The 13,526-nt window shown below is 38.2% G+C and overlaps 1 protein-coding gene across 3 annotated transcripts in view; it reads left to right on the top strand.

The window, feature by feature from the left end:
- MTDH (metadherin) overlaps window positions 1–12,846 on the top strand; it is a 31,855-nt gene extending 19,009 nt beyond the window's left edge. The window contains exons 7-13 of one of the 3 annotated variants that reach the window (XM_048939999.1): window positions 148–234; window positions 3,763–3,861; window positions 5,307–5,434; window positions 5,959–6,078; window positions 6,965–7,084; window positions 8,511–8,664; window positions 9,995–12,846. In XM_048939999.1, coding sequence (XP_048795956.1) covers window positions 148–234; window positions 3,763–3,861; window positions 5,307–5,434; window positions 5,959–6,078; window positions 6,965–7,084; window positions 8,511–8,664; window positions 9,995–10,065 — 779 coding nt within the window. In that variant the 3' untranslated portion in view covers window positions 10,066–12,846. The remainder of the gene's footprint in view (window positions 1–147; window positions 235–3,762; window positions 3,862–5,306; window positions 5,435–5,958; window positions 6,079–6,964; window positions 7,085–8,510; window positions 8,665–9,994) is intronic. The other 2 variants (XM_048940001.1, XM_048940000.1) reach the window with 2 other exon arrangements.
- The last annotated feature ends 680 nt before the right edge of the window (window positions 12,847–13,526 follow it).

The following is a 13,526-nucleotide window of genomic DNA, read 5'->3' as shown; positions in this document are numbered from 1 at the left end:
TTTTGTAGAATGTTAACATGACTAGAACTTCCTCTGTTTTTCTCACTCTGTTCATCATTAAATAGCGAACTTCTTCAACATTGCCAGCAGTGTGAAGTTTGTTGTGTTTTTTTTTTTTGTTTTTTTCCCCCCTATATTTCCCCACAGATGCTTGGAAGGTAGATGCAAGGATTAATACCTCTGAACAGAATTCTACTTCTTTCTCTTCTTTTGGATTAACTCCTGGAGTTTCTGGTATGTATATGCTTCCAAAGATCCTGCTCTCTGTTCCCTACCAGATGGAAATAGAATTTGCAAATATTATTAATTTGTATCTTTTTTTCAATGGTCTTTTGAAAAATAGTAGTAAATGTAAACAAGTAGAAGACCTGCTTTGTGAAAGTCTGGAAAGCTTTTTGTCTTTTTTCTTATTATGCTCAAATAATGCAATAAAGTAAGTTTAAAATTGATAATCAAATGCTTGGTATTGCTACATCTCAAGATGAAGAGCTGAAAATTGCTTTCTAGGAAGCTCTGTTTATCCAGAACTGTGAGGGATTTTACTGTTCATTGATTGTTGGTTTCTTCATTTGTTTTCCTTCATGAAACTGAAGCTCTGCTTGAAAAATGTGTTCCATAAAATTCCCGAGTCCTTGCTCTTCAGGATGGATGAGAAAACTGAACTGCAGAGTTTTCTTGTTTTAAAGCATGAAGTGGCTGCAGAGAGCAAACCTGGCTTCCTACCAAATCTTGTGTGTTGCACTACTGACATAAGTGCTTCAGTGATTTATTATGCAATAAAGGAATTGTGTGTCAGGTTTTCTGTTCTTGCTTTCTCCAATTACCGTGGAGCTTGGCATGGCTATTTTCTTTTAGAAAGTAGCTAGCTGAGTGCCCATGTGCTTTGACTTTTACTTGTATTGCAGTTTGCATCTTTAAACTGTAAAACTAGCACTTGTTGTCTTATAGCTTACGAGTGCTTCATTCTCTGTGCACTTCTGTGCCAGTTTAATAAAAAAAATTGTAAATACCAAGGTCTGATTCACCATACTTTCTGAAGAGCCCTTAATGAAGGCTTACACAATTAAGACCTTTTGCTTAAGACAAAGCATTTTAATAAAATTTAATTTTCCAATGGAGCCACTTGAATTCAAGTTCAGTTGCTACTCTGAGACTTAAGGAAATTCAGTTACTAAACTGGGAAAGACTGATCTGTGGTGCATCTGCAAGAGCATCATTCCAGATTTAATTCAGAGAGAAGTATAAGTGAAGTATATATATACTGCATCATCTTTGTACATCAGCCAACAGTGTCATAATTCCATACTAATGAATATTTACTGATTTCTGTTGTGACCAACTGGCAGAAGATGAGAATGTGGCAAGATTCCTGTCACTTGAGGTATCTTTTGCAGAAGAGTTTATAAATTAGAGTGAACCAGATAGGACCATATATACTAGTTAAACTTCTTTATTTCAAAAATAAGTCTTATCATAAAATAGGCTAATTTCTTTTAGTCTCACGATTTAATTTTTTGTTTTTTTCTGAATTGTTTCTGCTTGCCCTGTTTTTCTAAAATAATGATATTAAATGTCTAACACTTACTATCATAGCTGGTATTGGTCTCGCTGTTTGTCATGCTGCCTTTGTGCTACTGGAAACTTTTACTTGAACTGAAAATTTGGTTCTTAGTAGTGAATAATTTAATTGCTTTATCTGTAGTGCAAATGATCAAGTTTTTCTAGCTTTTTATTTTAGGCTATTCTTTATGAAACTGCAGAGTTGCACAAGGTGATTGAAATTCTATGGGTTGTAAAGTTACTGCTTTCCATTTTGAGGAGACAGCTGCAAATCTTAGAGATTGCTGTTATTCATAGAATCATAGAATTCTTAGAGCTGGAAGGGACTTTTAAGGGTCATCTAGTCCAACTCCCCTGCAATGAAGAGGGACACTGCAGTTAGATCAGGCTGCCCAGGGCCTGATCAGCCTGACCTTGAAAGTCTCCAGGGACAGGGCACCTGCTGCATCTCTGGGCAACCTGTTGCAGTATCTCATCACCCTTAATGTAAAAGAACTTCTTCCTTATGTGCAATCTAAATCTCTCCGCTATTTTAGTTTGAAACCATTTCCCTTTGTTCTGTCACCACAGACCCTGCTAAAGAGTCTGTCCCTTTCTTTCCTGTCAGTCCCCTTTAGATATAGAAGAGCTGCTATTAGGTCATCTTGCAGCTTTCTCTTCTCCAGGCTGAAGAGCCCCAGCTGTCTCAGCCTGTCCTTATAGTTCTGTGGATCGTTTCTGTGGTGTTATTCTGGACACACTTCAACAGGTCTGTGTCTCTCCTGTACTGAGGTCTCCACATCTGGACATAGTGTTCCAGGTGAGGCCTCACCAGCACAGAGTAGAGGGGCAGGATCATTTCCCTCACTCTGCAGCTACACTTCTTTTGATGCAGCCCAGGATATGGTTGGATTTCTGGGCTGTGAGGGCATATTGGTGCCCCATATGCAGCTTCCCATCCACCATTACCCGGAGGTCTTTTTTTGGCAGGGCTGCACTCAATCCTTTTATCCCCCTCTTTGTATTGGTAACAGAATTTACCTTGGCTCAGGTGCAAGATCTTGTTTGGATTTGTTGAACCTTGTGAGGTTCACCTGGGCCCGCTGCTCAAGCCTGTCTAGGACCCTCTGGATGGCTTCCCATCCCTCTGGTGTGTTGACCTCACCCCACAGGTTGGTGTCATCTTCAAAGTTGCTGAGGATACACTCAATCCCACTGTTGATGTCATTGATGAAGATATTACAGAGTTTCAGGCCCAGCATCAACTCCTGGGGGGCGTCACTTGTCACTGATCTCCATCCAGATGTGGAGCCATTGACCTCCACCATCTGCACTCAATCCTGCAGCTGGTTCTTCATCCAACAGTCCACCATCCATATCTTTCCGATTAGGTGAGAAGGATGTTGTGAGATACCATGTCAAAAGCCTTACTGAAGTCCACATAGATGACATAGTGGCTCTTCCCTTGTCCATTGGTGCAGTGACACTGTCATACAAGGCCACTAGGTTGGTCAAGCAGGTTATGGCCTTGGTGAAGCCATGCCAGTTCTCCCGTATCACTTCCCTGTCTTCCATGTATCTTAGCATTGCTTCCAGGAGGATCTGCTCCGTGGTCTTTCCTGGCACAGAGGTGAGACTGAGAGATTGTTAGTTCTGGGATCATCATTTTTACCCTTCTTAGAAATAGGTGTGATGTTGTCTTTTTTCCAGTCAACAGGGATTTTACTTCACCCGATTGCCACAACTTTTCAAATATCATAGAAAGTGATTTTGTGACTATATCAGCCACTTCCCTCAGGACTCTGAGATTCATCTCATTGGGATCCATAGGCTTGTGGATGTTCAGGTTCTCCAGGTGGTCTCAAACCTGAACTTTGCTTGCAGTGGGAGGGATTTTGTTTCCCCAGTCCCCTCTACCAAGTCAAATATTTGAGGGCTGTGTAACAAGCAGTTATCAGTGAATAGCAAGGCAAAAAAGCTGTTAAAAAAATCTGTATTTTTTTTTTCCCCATAGTCTATTGACTTAACTTTGTTTTCCCTAGTTTTCTGGAAATATTTAATTTTGAAGAGCTTATAGTTTTTCTGTAGAGTATAGTCATTGAAATCAGACTCTGTTTGTTTGTTTTTCAGTCTTCTGTCTTCCTTTGTTACTTTGCTTTGAATTTCTTCATCTAAGATAATTCAGGAAGTTTGCGACTTATAATTTCATTTATTCCCTTTCAGGATCCAACAGTGAATCGGTTTCTCAGGCTGGTACTTCTGATTTTCCATGGGATTTGAGTCACACTCAGCCCCCTGTTGATGATGAATGGTCTGGGTTAAGTATGTTCCTCTAAAATGTTCATTAACAAAAATTGTAATTGCCACAGCTCTACAGCATATATACTACTAGCATTCATAGCTACTTGCATTAGCCATTTGCAGTCGTGCATTAGTAGAGTAATTGAGTTTGCCTTTACATGTTTGTTCCTTACTGAAGACTTTTAGTCTTACTTCCTTGTTTAGCAAGCATCTGGAAGTTCTTGTGTGTAAAAACAGTGATTTCTGCTTGGAGTTCATAAACACGAACTTGATGCTTATTCTTCCCTTTCCTTGCTAATTGCAGAATAGACTTGCTTTTCCCAGCCTCTCTGGACAAGGGTCATAGTAGAGCTAGCAGGAGTAATGTAGTGAAGTTAATCTTACATAAATACCTATAACTGAAACCACACCCATGAGGAAAATTTTGTGGTGTTTACTTCTTGAATTGCCTTGTAATTGATATTTTTATTCAGTAAAATATAAGAATGCTTTTTAAAGAAAAACAATGCCTGCTGACCTCACTGACTTAAAAACTTGGTCAACAAACTGACCAAAGCTGCCTTGCATGTTACCTTCTCTCAGAAAACAGTGCCTTGTTTAATGACTTCAAAAGTAAAATGAATTGTTGCAGTCTTTGATTCCACCAGTTTTGCCAGGTACCAAATCATACAAAAACTTGTTCTCTATCTGGTTCGTGGGTGAGGGAAGCCCATTTCAATTAATCATTTGGCAGTGATCAGTTTTACATCACAGGAGTGTAATTTATTCACATTTCTGGGCATGGAATGTTTGTGGCTATACGTTCTTCTTATCAAGTAGTTTATTGATAGATACCAAGTAATTGAACTTTAATTACTTCCCCATTCCTATTAGTGCAGTACAGCTCTCAGTTATATATAGATAGATGTACCTTGCTGGTGTATCAGGTTCAATACAAGGAAGTTAGCTGCATGTGCAGAAACTGAATTGTTATATTTTATTAAAAAGACTGTATTTTTTTCTTTATTGCCCCACCATTAGTTTCTTAGACAAAGCTTATTAAGCGTTACATTTACTCAGTCAGACCTTTTGAGATAAATTGATTTTAAAAAATTATTTCTAAATATCAGTGTTATTCAATTTCTTCACAAAGTAGGAAAAATTGAGATAAAGAACTTCTCTTAAATTTGTCCTTCTTTACATTGTCTGTATGAGTATTCTGAAGCAATTGCATCTAGATAGCTGTTGCTATGTCTAGTTTGTAATCCTGTTGCTCTGTAAAACACTCAGAACTGACTCGCTGCTTGTCAGAGTCTACATCTTATTATTAAAATACTTAAATTTTTCAGAAATTCAGGGAAATGCCTCCTTATATCTTGGTATCAGGGAGAGTTCTCTGCATAGTATTTTTTTAAATTATTTTTTAAGTCTCAAAGAGCACCTCTAAAGGATGAAAACATTCCTCAGAATCTTCTCGATCTTTGTAGATGGCCTTTCTTCTGCTGACCCTAGCTCTGATTGGAATGCACCAGCAGAAGAGTGGGGAAACTGGGTCGATGAAGAAAAAGTTGCTTCCGTTCCACAGCCTGAAGAGGCATTATCTGATGTTCAGAAGGTAAAAGGTGATATTTTCTCCTTAGCACCAAGACTTTGCCCTTACCACTGCTATTTCTTAAAGTAACTTAATAAAGGTGGTGATAAAGGTAATCCCTCATCTCCTCTACACCGATAAGAGCATTGTAATTTTGTTAATATGTAAAGATGGATGTTGCTAATGGGTAAAACAGAAACCAATTAGCTCCACATCAAATCTTGCTGTCTCACCATAATGTAAGGTATTACCTTTCATTGAGTACTAATCAAGGGTTTGGATCCCTCCTCATAAATACTTCACACACTAAAAAAAATGTTGAGAAAAGCAGCATTTCTGTGCCACCGGTCCATTGTTCTCTGCTGCATTTTTCGTTCCCAGCTGCTGTACTTCTGCTTTTAGAGAGTGTATAAAGAATGTGGTCTTCCCAAAATGAACAGATAAGATTGTGTTCACTTCCACTTTTATAGGCAGTTATAGACCTTGTAGCTAGTAATTTATGTATAGCATATAGAAAGGGTATTAAATATCTTATTTCCATATTGAAGGCTTTAGGTAATGAAAGAGAAAAAGCAGAGCCAGTTCTTCAGAGTTCTACAAGTGGGAAGTCCAAGAAAAAGAAGAAGAAAAAGAAGAAGCATGGTGAAGAAGCTAACTCTCCTTCACAGGTAAATGGAATAAGATCAGTTTGTGAGGAATTCACAGAATCAGAGAGAGAGAGAAAATTTATTTATTGTGTAGTCTACTGCTCTTCTGCAAGTTAAGAGGTAAATGCCTGAGAGATTAATTTGTCAGTATTTCCTTTAATTTGATTGATTCTCTGAATTGACTGGTAAGTACATTGTAGTTCTGCTGGATTTATGGGAAACTTGGAACACATAGAAAGAACCTCAAATTGTTTTTGATAAATCAGAGCTCTGTACTGTAGAGAGGCTTTTAGCAGGCACTCTGCATGGAAGCACTCCCTTCCTGCCTTTTGAAAGACAGCAGACCTCCTGTGCATGGCTAGCTAGGGGAACAAGGGAAATTTAAGTTCTCTTGTAGGTGTTCTTGAAGTGCAGTTCCTCTAGCATATAATGGTTTCCAGAAATACTGTTGTAATTTACATGAAATATTAAAGTTATTGATACTTAACTGCAGAAGTGCAGGTAAGCTATGGAAATCATATTTGAATTAGATGGCTACCAAAAGCAGATTGCAGTTGGCAATTGAAGTGTGTTGGAATAGCTGAAAACAAGTATGTTTCAAGTAGGAAAAATCTTTTGTCAGATCACGGTGAAAATAGATCCTGCTGTTCTGCCTGTGAAAAGAAGCTTCATAACAGCTTCTTCACAAAAACGAAATTCTCAGTTGCATCTGGCTGGGTAGGTAAATTGGAGGGGGGGAGGCATTACTTCAGTCACACTTACTTTGGACTTGCTTCTTGTGGTTGTCATGTTTTTAGTCTGAGATTATCTCTTACAATTGTTGTGATAAGACAATTCCTATCAAGAATTCTAGTTAAATACCAAATATTAAAAGGCTTCCCTTTCCCCTCCCCCTCCTGCTTGGTAGGACACTGAAGAACTGGACAGAGAAGCTGGAGAGGAATTTCAAGAGGATACCTCAAAAGCTAAGCCACAGCAGGAAATAGCTTTTTCTCTGAAGACCATAAGTACTAGTGAACCAGCTAAGGTATGAATACAAAATTGTATGGTTTGATTTTTGAAACATGTAAAATGTATCGAAACATTAATTTGTGTGTGGTGGTGTTACTGTAAGAATACTGAATACTTTGAATTATATCTATTAATATGAAGGTGATTGGAAGGTTGAAGTTCATTAGGTTCAGGTCAGTTACGAGTTTTCATAAAAGGCACCCACTCTGAAAAACAGTATTTGCTAAAAGCAGTCATCTTCTTGACTTTCAAAGTTGAATTCTTTTCATTTGTTTGAATAAATGGTTAAAACTTTGAAGTCTGGAAACCTGAGAATAAATAGGTAAGAGCACAAGACTATAATCTTACCATACTTTATGGCTTCTTTGCAAACAGAATGAAGAATTAGCAACTTAGTCTATTCTGAGTTGTCATTAAACCAGTTCTCAGATTGACCATTTGCTTCAGCTTGCAGTTTAAACATACACACAGAATACAAGTTCTTTAACCGTTCTCCAACATCAGCTCACTTTTAGCAGACTACCTTGTTACTTAGTGGTTAAAACTAGTTCCAACTTAATGGTTAAACAGCATCAGCTCTGTTGTAAGCTGGGTCTGTGTACTGGCTGTTTTTAGACTTAAGCAATCCTGTTGATGACCTGTCAGCTGTTTTCCAGCCTCTTTGACATCAAATTTGGCTTTCCTGCTATTTTGCTTGTGCTAAGTGGTTTTGTGATGATGTTTGACTTCCCTGGACAAAAAGTTTTAGAAGTAGTCTCTAACTGATGACTGAAATGGATGACCTAAGATTCTGACAAAGGTGATTCATTCTTGAGCAGAAGTTCTGTAAGCTGAGAAGCAAATGCGAGGAAAAGAACATGGGAACCAAATCCAAGGGAAATAACACCAATATTAGAGTACAGAAAGTAGCTACTCAGAATATCCTAGTGAAGACCAGAAACAGGAAGACACTGAGTACTTTTTTCTTTATTTTTTTATCTGGTAATATTTTTCCACATATACATTCCTTTATTATACATTAGGCTGCACATGCTAAGGAAAACCTCTGGTATATATTATCAGAAGGTACAACTCAAAGAATCATAGGATCATAGAATCCTTAGAGTTGGAAGGGACCTCTGAAGGCCATCTAGTCCAACTCCCCTGCAATGAACAGGGACATCAGGTTGCCCAGGGCCTGATCCAGCCTCACCTGGTTTTTTGTTGTGTTTTTTTTTTAAGAAGATTTAGTTTGTATGGCTTTGCTTGTATGCAACTAAAAGTTTTGGCACTAGATGGCAGTCAGTGTTGGAGCCTTGATTTGAATGTTAAGGGTTTTTAATACTGGTTTAGTTTCTCAGTGCCATCTTCCCAGCAGCTAAGTAGTATAAGAATGTATAAGAATACCTTACTGATGTATGACATGGTAAACTTTTGGGAAAATGTTTTCTTTTTTGCAATAGCCTGAGGAGGCTCCTTCTCTTGCTGTTTCTGAGCCATCTGTAATTGTATCAGAGAGTGATTCTGTCAAGATTGCTTCCCAAGTGCCACAGATGCTGCAAGAGACAGATGTTTCTAGTCCCAGTATTAAGCAAAACAGTGTGCCTCCTCCCCAGAGTAAGTATGTCAGTACACTCCCTTGGGCTGGATTTAGGGTGTGGCTTTTTGTGTTTTCTTTGTGTTTTTTTTCCATAGAATGTGTATAGTCAGTGCTTTGCCATGAGGTTTGGGTGTAGAGTAGCACATCAGATAGATATATGTATTTATGTATAGATCTTGTGATATCATAGCTTTCGTTTAAGTAGTTTGGCAAATGTCTTTTCACCATGAAGAAAAACAAGCTTCAAGTATGCTTGAATGACTGAAAACATTTGTTGGCCTTGTCTGATCCTTGACAGACATTTGGCTCTACTGCTCACAATCAGGACCGGAGTTCTGTGCTGTGATTAAGCGGCCTATATGTCAGTTACCTGCTTTTTGCTCTGGTTCTGAAATAGGAGGGCTTTTGTGGCTAATTCTGGCCTTGGCGTTTCAGGAAAATATCTTCTGTTCTACAGATGCAATATCTCACCTGACTTACTACTTCTGGCAGCCAGTGTGTTCTGAAGCTATCTATTTTAGTAAAATTGTACTGCTGCTTTACTTGATCCTAGATACCATGTAACCACAGCTTAATGTAGTTCATTATTTTAAAAACTAATCTTTTGACTTGTGTTATGGAATCGTCATCGATTAGCTTGGGTTGGAAGGCCTTCAAAGCCCATGTAATTCCAACCCCTTTGCCATGAGCAGAGCTGCCACCAACTTAGAATCATAGAATCATAGAATCACCAAGGTTGGAAAAGACCTAAAAGATCATCCAGTCCAACCGTTCACCTATTCCCAGTAGCTCCTACTAAACCATGTCCCTCAACACAACATCCAGCCTTTCCTTGAACACCCCCAGGCTCAGTGACTCCACCACCTCCCTGGGCAGTCCATTCCAGTGCCTGACCACCCTTTCTGAAAAGTAATACTTCCTCATGTCCAGCCTGAATCTGAACTGGTCAGGCTGCCCTAGGCCCCATCCTGCCTGGCCTTGAATACTTCCAAGGAAGGGAGTCTTTTGTGTACACTTACCTTATTTCTAGTTAACAAAAATAATAATAATAATAATGGCTTGTCGTGTCCCATCTTACTGGAAGGGTTACATTAGAGAAAATCATTCATTTTATTACTTGTGGTGTAAAAAATAATAATAATAATAAAAATAGGTTGGAGTTAGCAGACTTTGTTTTACAGACACTTCAAATTAGCCGATTCAGTACAACAGAAAATGGTAGTCTCCTTCAAAAATCATGTCTGTTGAAGAATAGCTGTATCATAACATAGGATGTAAACTTTAGTATTCTGCAAGTCTATCTAAATTTTCTCAGTTGTGACTCTGTAGTTATGTTTTATTTTCCAGCAAAGTCCGAAGAAAGCTGGGAATCCCCCAAACAAGTTAAAAAGAAGAAAAAAGCAAGGAGGGAAACGTGAACTTCCTGAGATGGACATGCGTTGCTGAATACTGTCATGAAGATTATGCTGTTTATGCAATAATTTGTGAACATGTACAGAATTTTATATAAGTTTCAAACAATTTTTAAAAACAGAACTGCTGTGAACACAAACATCTTCAAAAAGGAATCAAACAAAAGTAACTTTATAATATAGGAAACAGAACATGCTACATTTGAAAGACATTCTGAAGAGTCTGCTTTTCCAACTTTTGGAGAGAGATCTTAATTAAAAAAACAAACTGGTTTTACAACACAGTGCCCTGTTTACAACAGATTATATTCTCATCTACTGCTGCGGATAAAAGGTTAATTTCAAGGAAGGGTTTTCTGTAAAAATATTTGTCTGTACAATAGTGGGTGTTTCTTGCCTCTCTTGTGGGTGATGCAGTAGAAGCACAGAATGTCAACAATTAGAATTTGTTTCATGCCTAAATCAAAGTGCTTTGATTTAATATGTAACCTGCCATATCCTTACAGTAAGTTGGTTAGCGAGTCTGCTAGCTATTACAGGAATCACAAGTGCAAATCGTAACCATTTGTACGAGTCGGACCTTCATGGTTTGTGTATGAAGTTAACACAATAAAACTACTTTGGGTTAAAAGTTTGAGAATGTGATTTGAAACATAAGTATGGTCCATGAAGTTATTTTTGATAATGTCTGTTACCTTACTTGAATTGTTGAAGATAACAATATATATTTTAAGAACGCAGTCATGTGCATAAAAATCAGTTTCTCTGCTTCATTCGCTGTAGTTGTTGGTTGATTCAAATTCCCATCCAAAATTGTAACACTTTTAACTCTTAAAATCACACAAGGAAGTAAAATCAAATGTTCTCTTCCCTTAGAACTTATTCATTTACTATACCCAACTCTGTTTTGTTCTCTAATGCTAAAACTCAAAATAAGGTGAACTTCTTTCACTCGACAAGTGAAATTGGGATTTCGGTGATCTGTTGGAGAACTGGAGTGGCTTCAGACAGCTTTAATTGACATTGTCAAGACCAGTTATCAGGAACACTTTTTTTTTTTTACTGCCTTAACCTGTAGTGTGTAGAATATGTCTAGACTTCTGAACAGGAGTTTGTGTTTTTATAAAAAATAAAAGAAAAACATTAACTCAAGTATAGCAGTTACAAAAAATAAAGAGCATTTCCTGCTTGAAACTGTTAATTGAAATGGTGTTTAAGATGTGTTGTCATTTTCAGGCACTGTGTAACTACATGGTATCAAACTGACGATGTGTTTGTGTCTGTAAGGTGCATGCTAAGCCATGTACACTGTAAATAGCCTTTACAACAACCTGTTGGATGCGGGTGGTGATTGGCATCCCCTGGTGACTTTCAGTAAAAGAGCCAAGATGTTTTGAAATGATTGACTTCTGGTTTTGTACCGTGAGCAGAATTGCTATCAGCTGTGACACATGGTACTGGTCAACAAACTCTCACTGTCTTGCTGTACTGAGCTGCAATTCAGCACTACTGCTAGACATGATTAGTTAATGATGCAAGATGGTTTTACTTGTACTGAAAATGCACCTTGCTAATGGACAACTTTGCTAATAAATCATACTAATTTGCACAGGAATTGATGCCTGTGTGTCAGGAATGTGTGACCTCTAAACCCACTTGTCAAAATAAATTCAGCATATTAACAGTACTCATTAATTTGCTGGGAGGGAATGATGCCTGATGCTGATACCTGTCAGGCAGGACTCGCATAAGCTAAATTGAGAGCTGAAGTACAGTTTTCAAGGAGTATCTGAAAGCAGACACACAAATTGGGTATTACAAAGTCATGCAGAGTTGTATGTGTGTATATAATACTTTAATTTTATGTTTTCTTGGCAAAAGAACATCCTTTGAATTCAGGTTTGTAATGTATTTTCAAAACGTTTCTTTCCAGACTGTATGTTGTGCGATGGGCTGCTCTCAGAGGTAACACAGACAGACTGTCCCAAGGAAGAGTCACTGCGTACATCTTGGTTTTTGTCTCTTCAGGGTACAGCTGGTGCCTTTGGTGCTTTTGGTTTACAGTTGGGTTAATTCGCTCTAGCTCTTGAAAAGCTTGTCTGGTAAAAAGAAACTAGCAAACGAGGTAGGAACCCTGTTGATAAACTGCTGCTCCCGAACAGGATCGTATGAATACGTAGCCTTCCTTTCAAGATGTTGTTGCCTGCTTAGCAGCACCTCTTACTGTTTTCTTCATGTGCAGTTTCAATGTCTTAGAAAGCAAACCTTGCTTTGTTTGACATTCACCGAAGAAGTAGTAACAGTATAGCATATTGTCAATGAATAGAAACTTGGTTATCTATGTATTGTCATGTTCCTATGACTCAAGCAATGGTTATACTGAATCCAGACTTTGGTACTGGCATAGAAAAACACCATTTAAAGAAACAAGTCTTTTTTGGTTTTTTTTTCTTTTTTGGTGTTGAATGCATGGAATGGTTTCATAAATCCGGTATGTTGGGTTTTTTTAAGTACTCCAGAATTATTTGTATGCGTAATTTAAACTTGTTGTGATGATGTGTAATTGGATAGTCATGGCATATTTTTCTTTTGTGGGGAGGGGAAGATGTACAGAATTCATATGTGCTTGTTACGGAGGTAACAACCTGTGCATTGATTTGGAGGGGGATGAAAACTGTATTTCTGATGCCCTTTTAGAAGTCTAAAGAAAAAGTGCAAGAGAAAAGCACTACTTTGATATTTACTAAGAATGTACATATTAAAAACATTTCAAACTTTATAGAAATACTTCTAGTACTGTTGTGTTGTAACTGAGTTGTATCTCCTTGGAAACTGCCTAATTCGTGGTTCCTTGCCGTGGGATTGTCCTGTGAAGGGAGGCTTGCGATAACAGCTATGGGATGACACCAGAATACGTACTTTGAGCATACTTTCATATATTATTAATCAGCTAATCAGAAGGCTGGGTATGTGTCCAAAGAGATGCACAGGCTTTGCTTCTGCTTTCAGAAGTCTCTGAAGGCAGTATGAAGGTGCAGGTAACCTTGCATTTTCACCCACCCACCCACATATGCAGAAGTTATACTTGACACATCTCTGTAGTTGGTTGCCTACAATGGCTGCAGAAGGTGTTTTTGCAAGGAGATGCCATTGCTGGAAGCCCAAATCCAGTCCTGATGTCAGCAAGGTGTAATCATATATGCAATCAATTTGATGGCCCCTTCTGGCTGACGATCTGTGAATCCTAAAAGCGAGCCAGCATCTTTGTGAGGGTGGAAAAGATGATCCCAAAAGTCTTACTGGGGTTTATGAAGAGCTGCAGGCTGCATTCTGGATCAACTGCAAGTGTTAAGTCATCCAGATACAAAGCTGCCCTATTTAAAGCTGGAATTCTTTTTCCAGCTTTATTTAGTTTGTTGCCTGCTATGGAACAGTGATGTTCAATGTCCTTGTTGCATCTATACGCT

Source organism: Lagopus muta, chromosome 3 (genome assembly GCF_023343835.1).
Source record: "Lagopus muta isolate bLagMut1 chromosome 3, bLagMut1 primary, whole genome shotgun sequence".
Lineage (NCBI taxonomy): Eukaryota > Metazoa > Chordata > Aves > Galliformes > Phasianidae > Lagopus > Lagopus muta.
The sequence above is the reverse complement of the archived record's forward strand: the minus strand, read 5'-3'. Positions and strand labels throughout refer to the sequence as shown.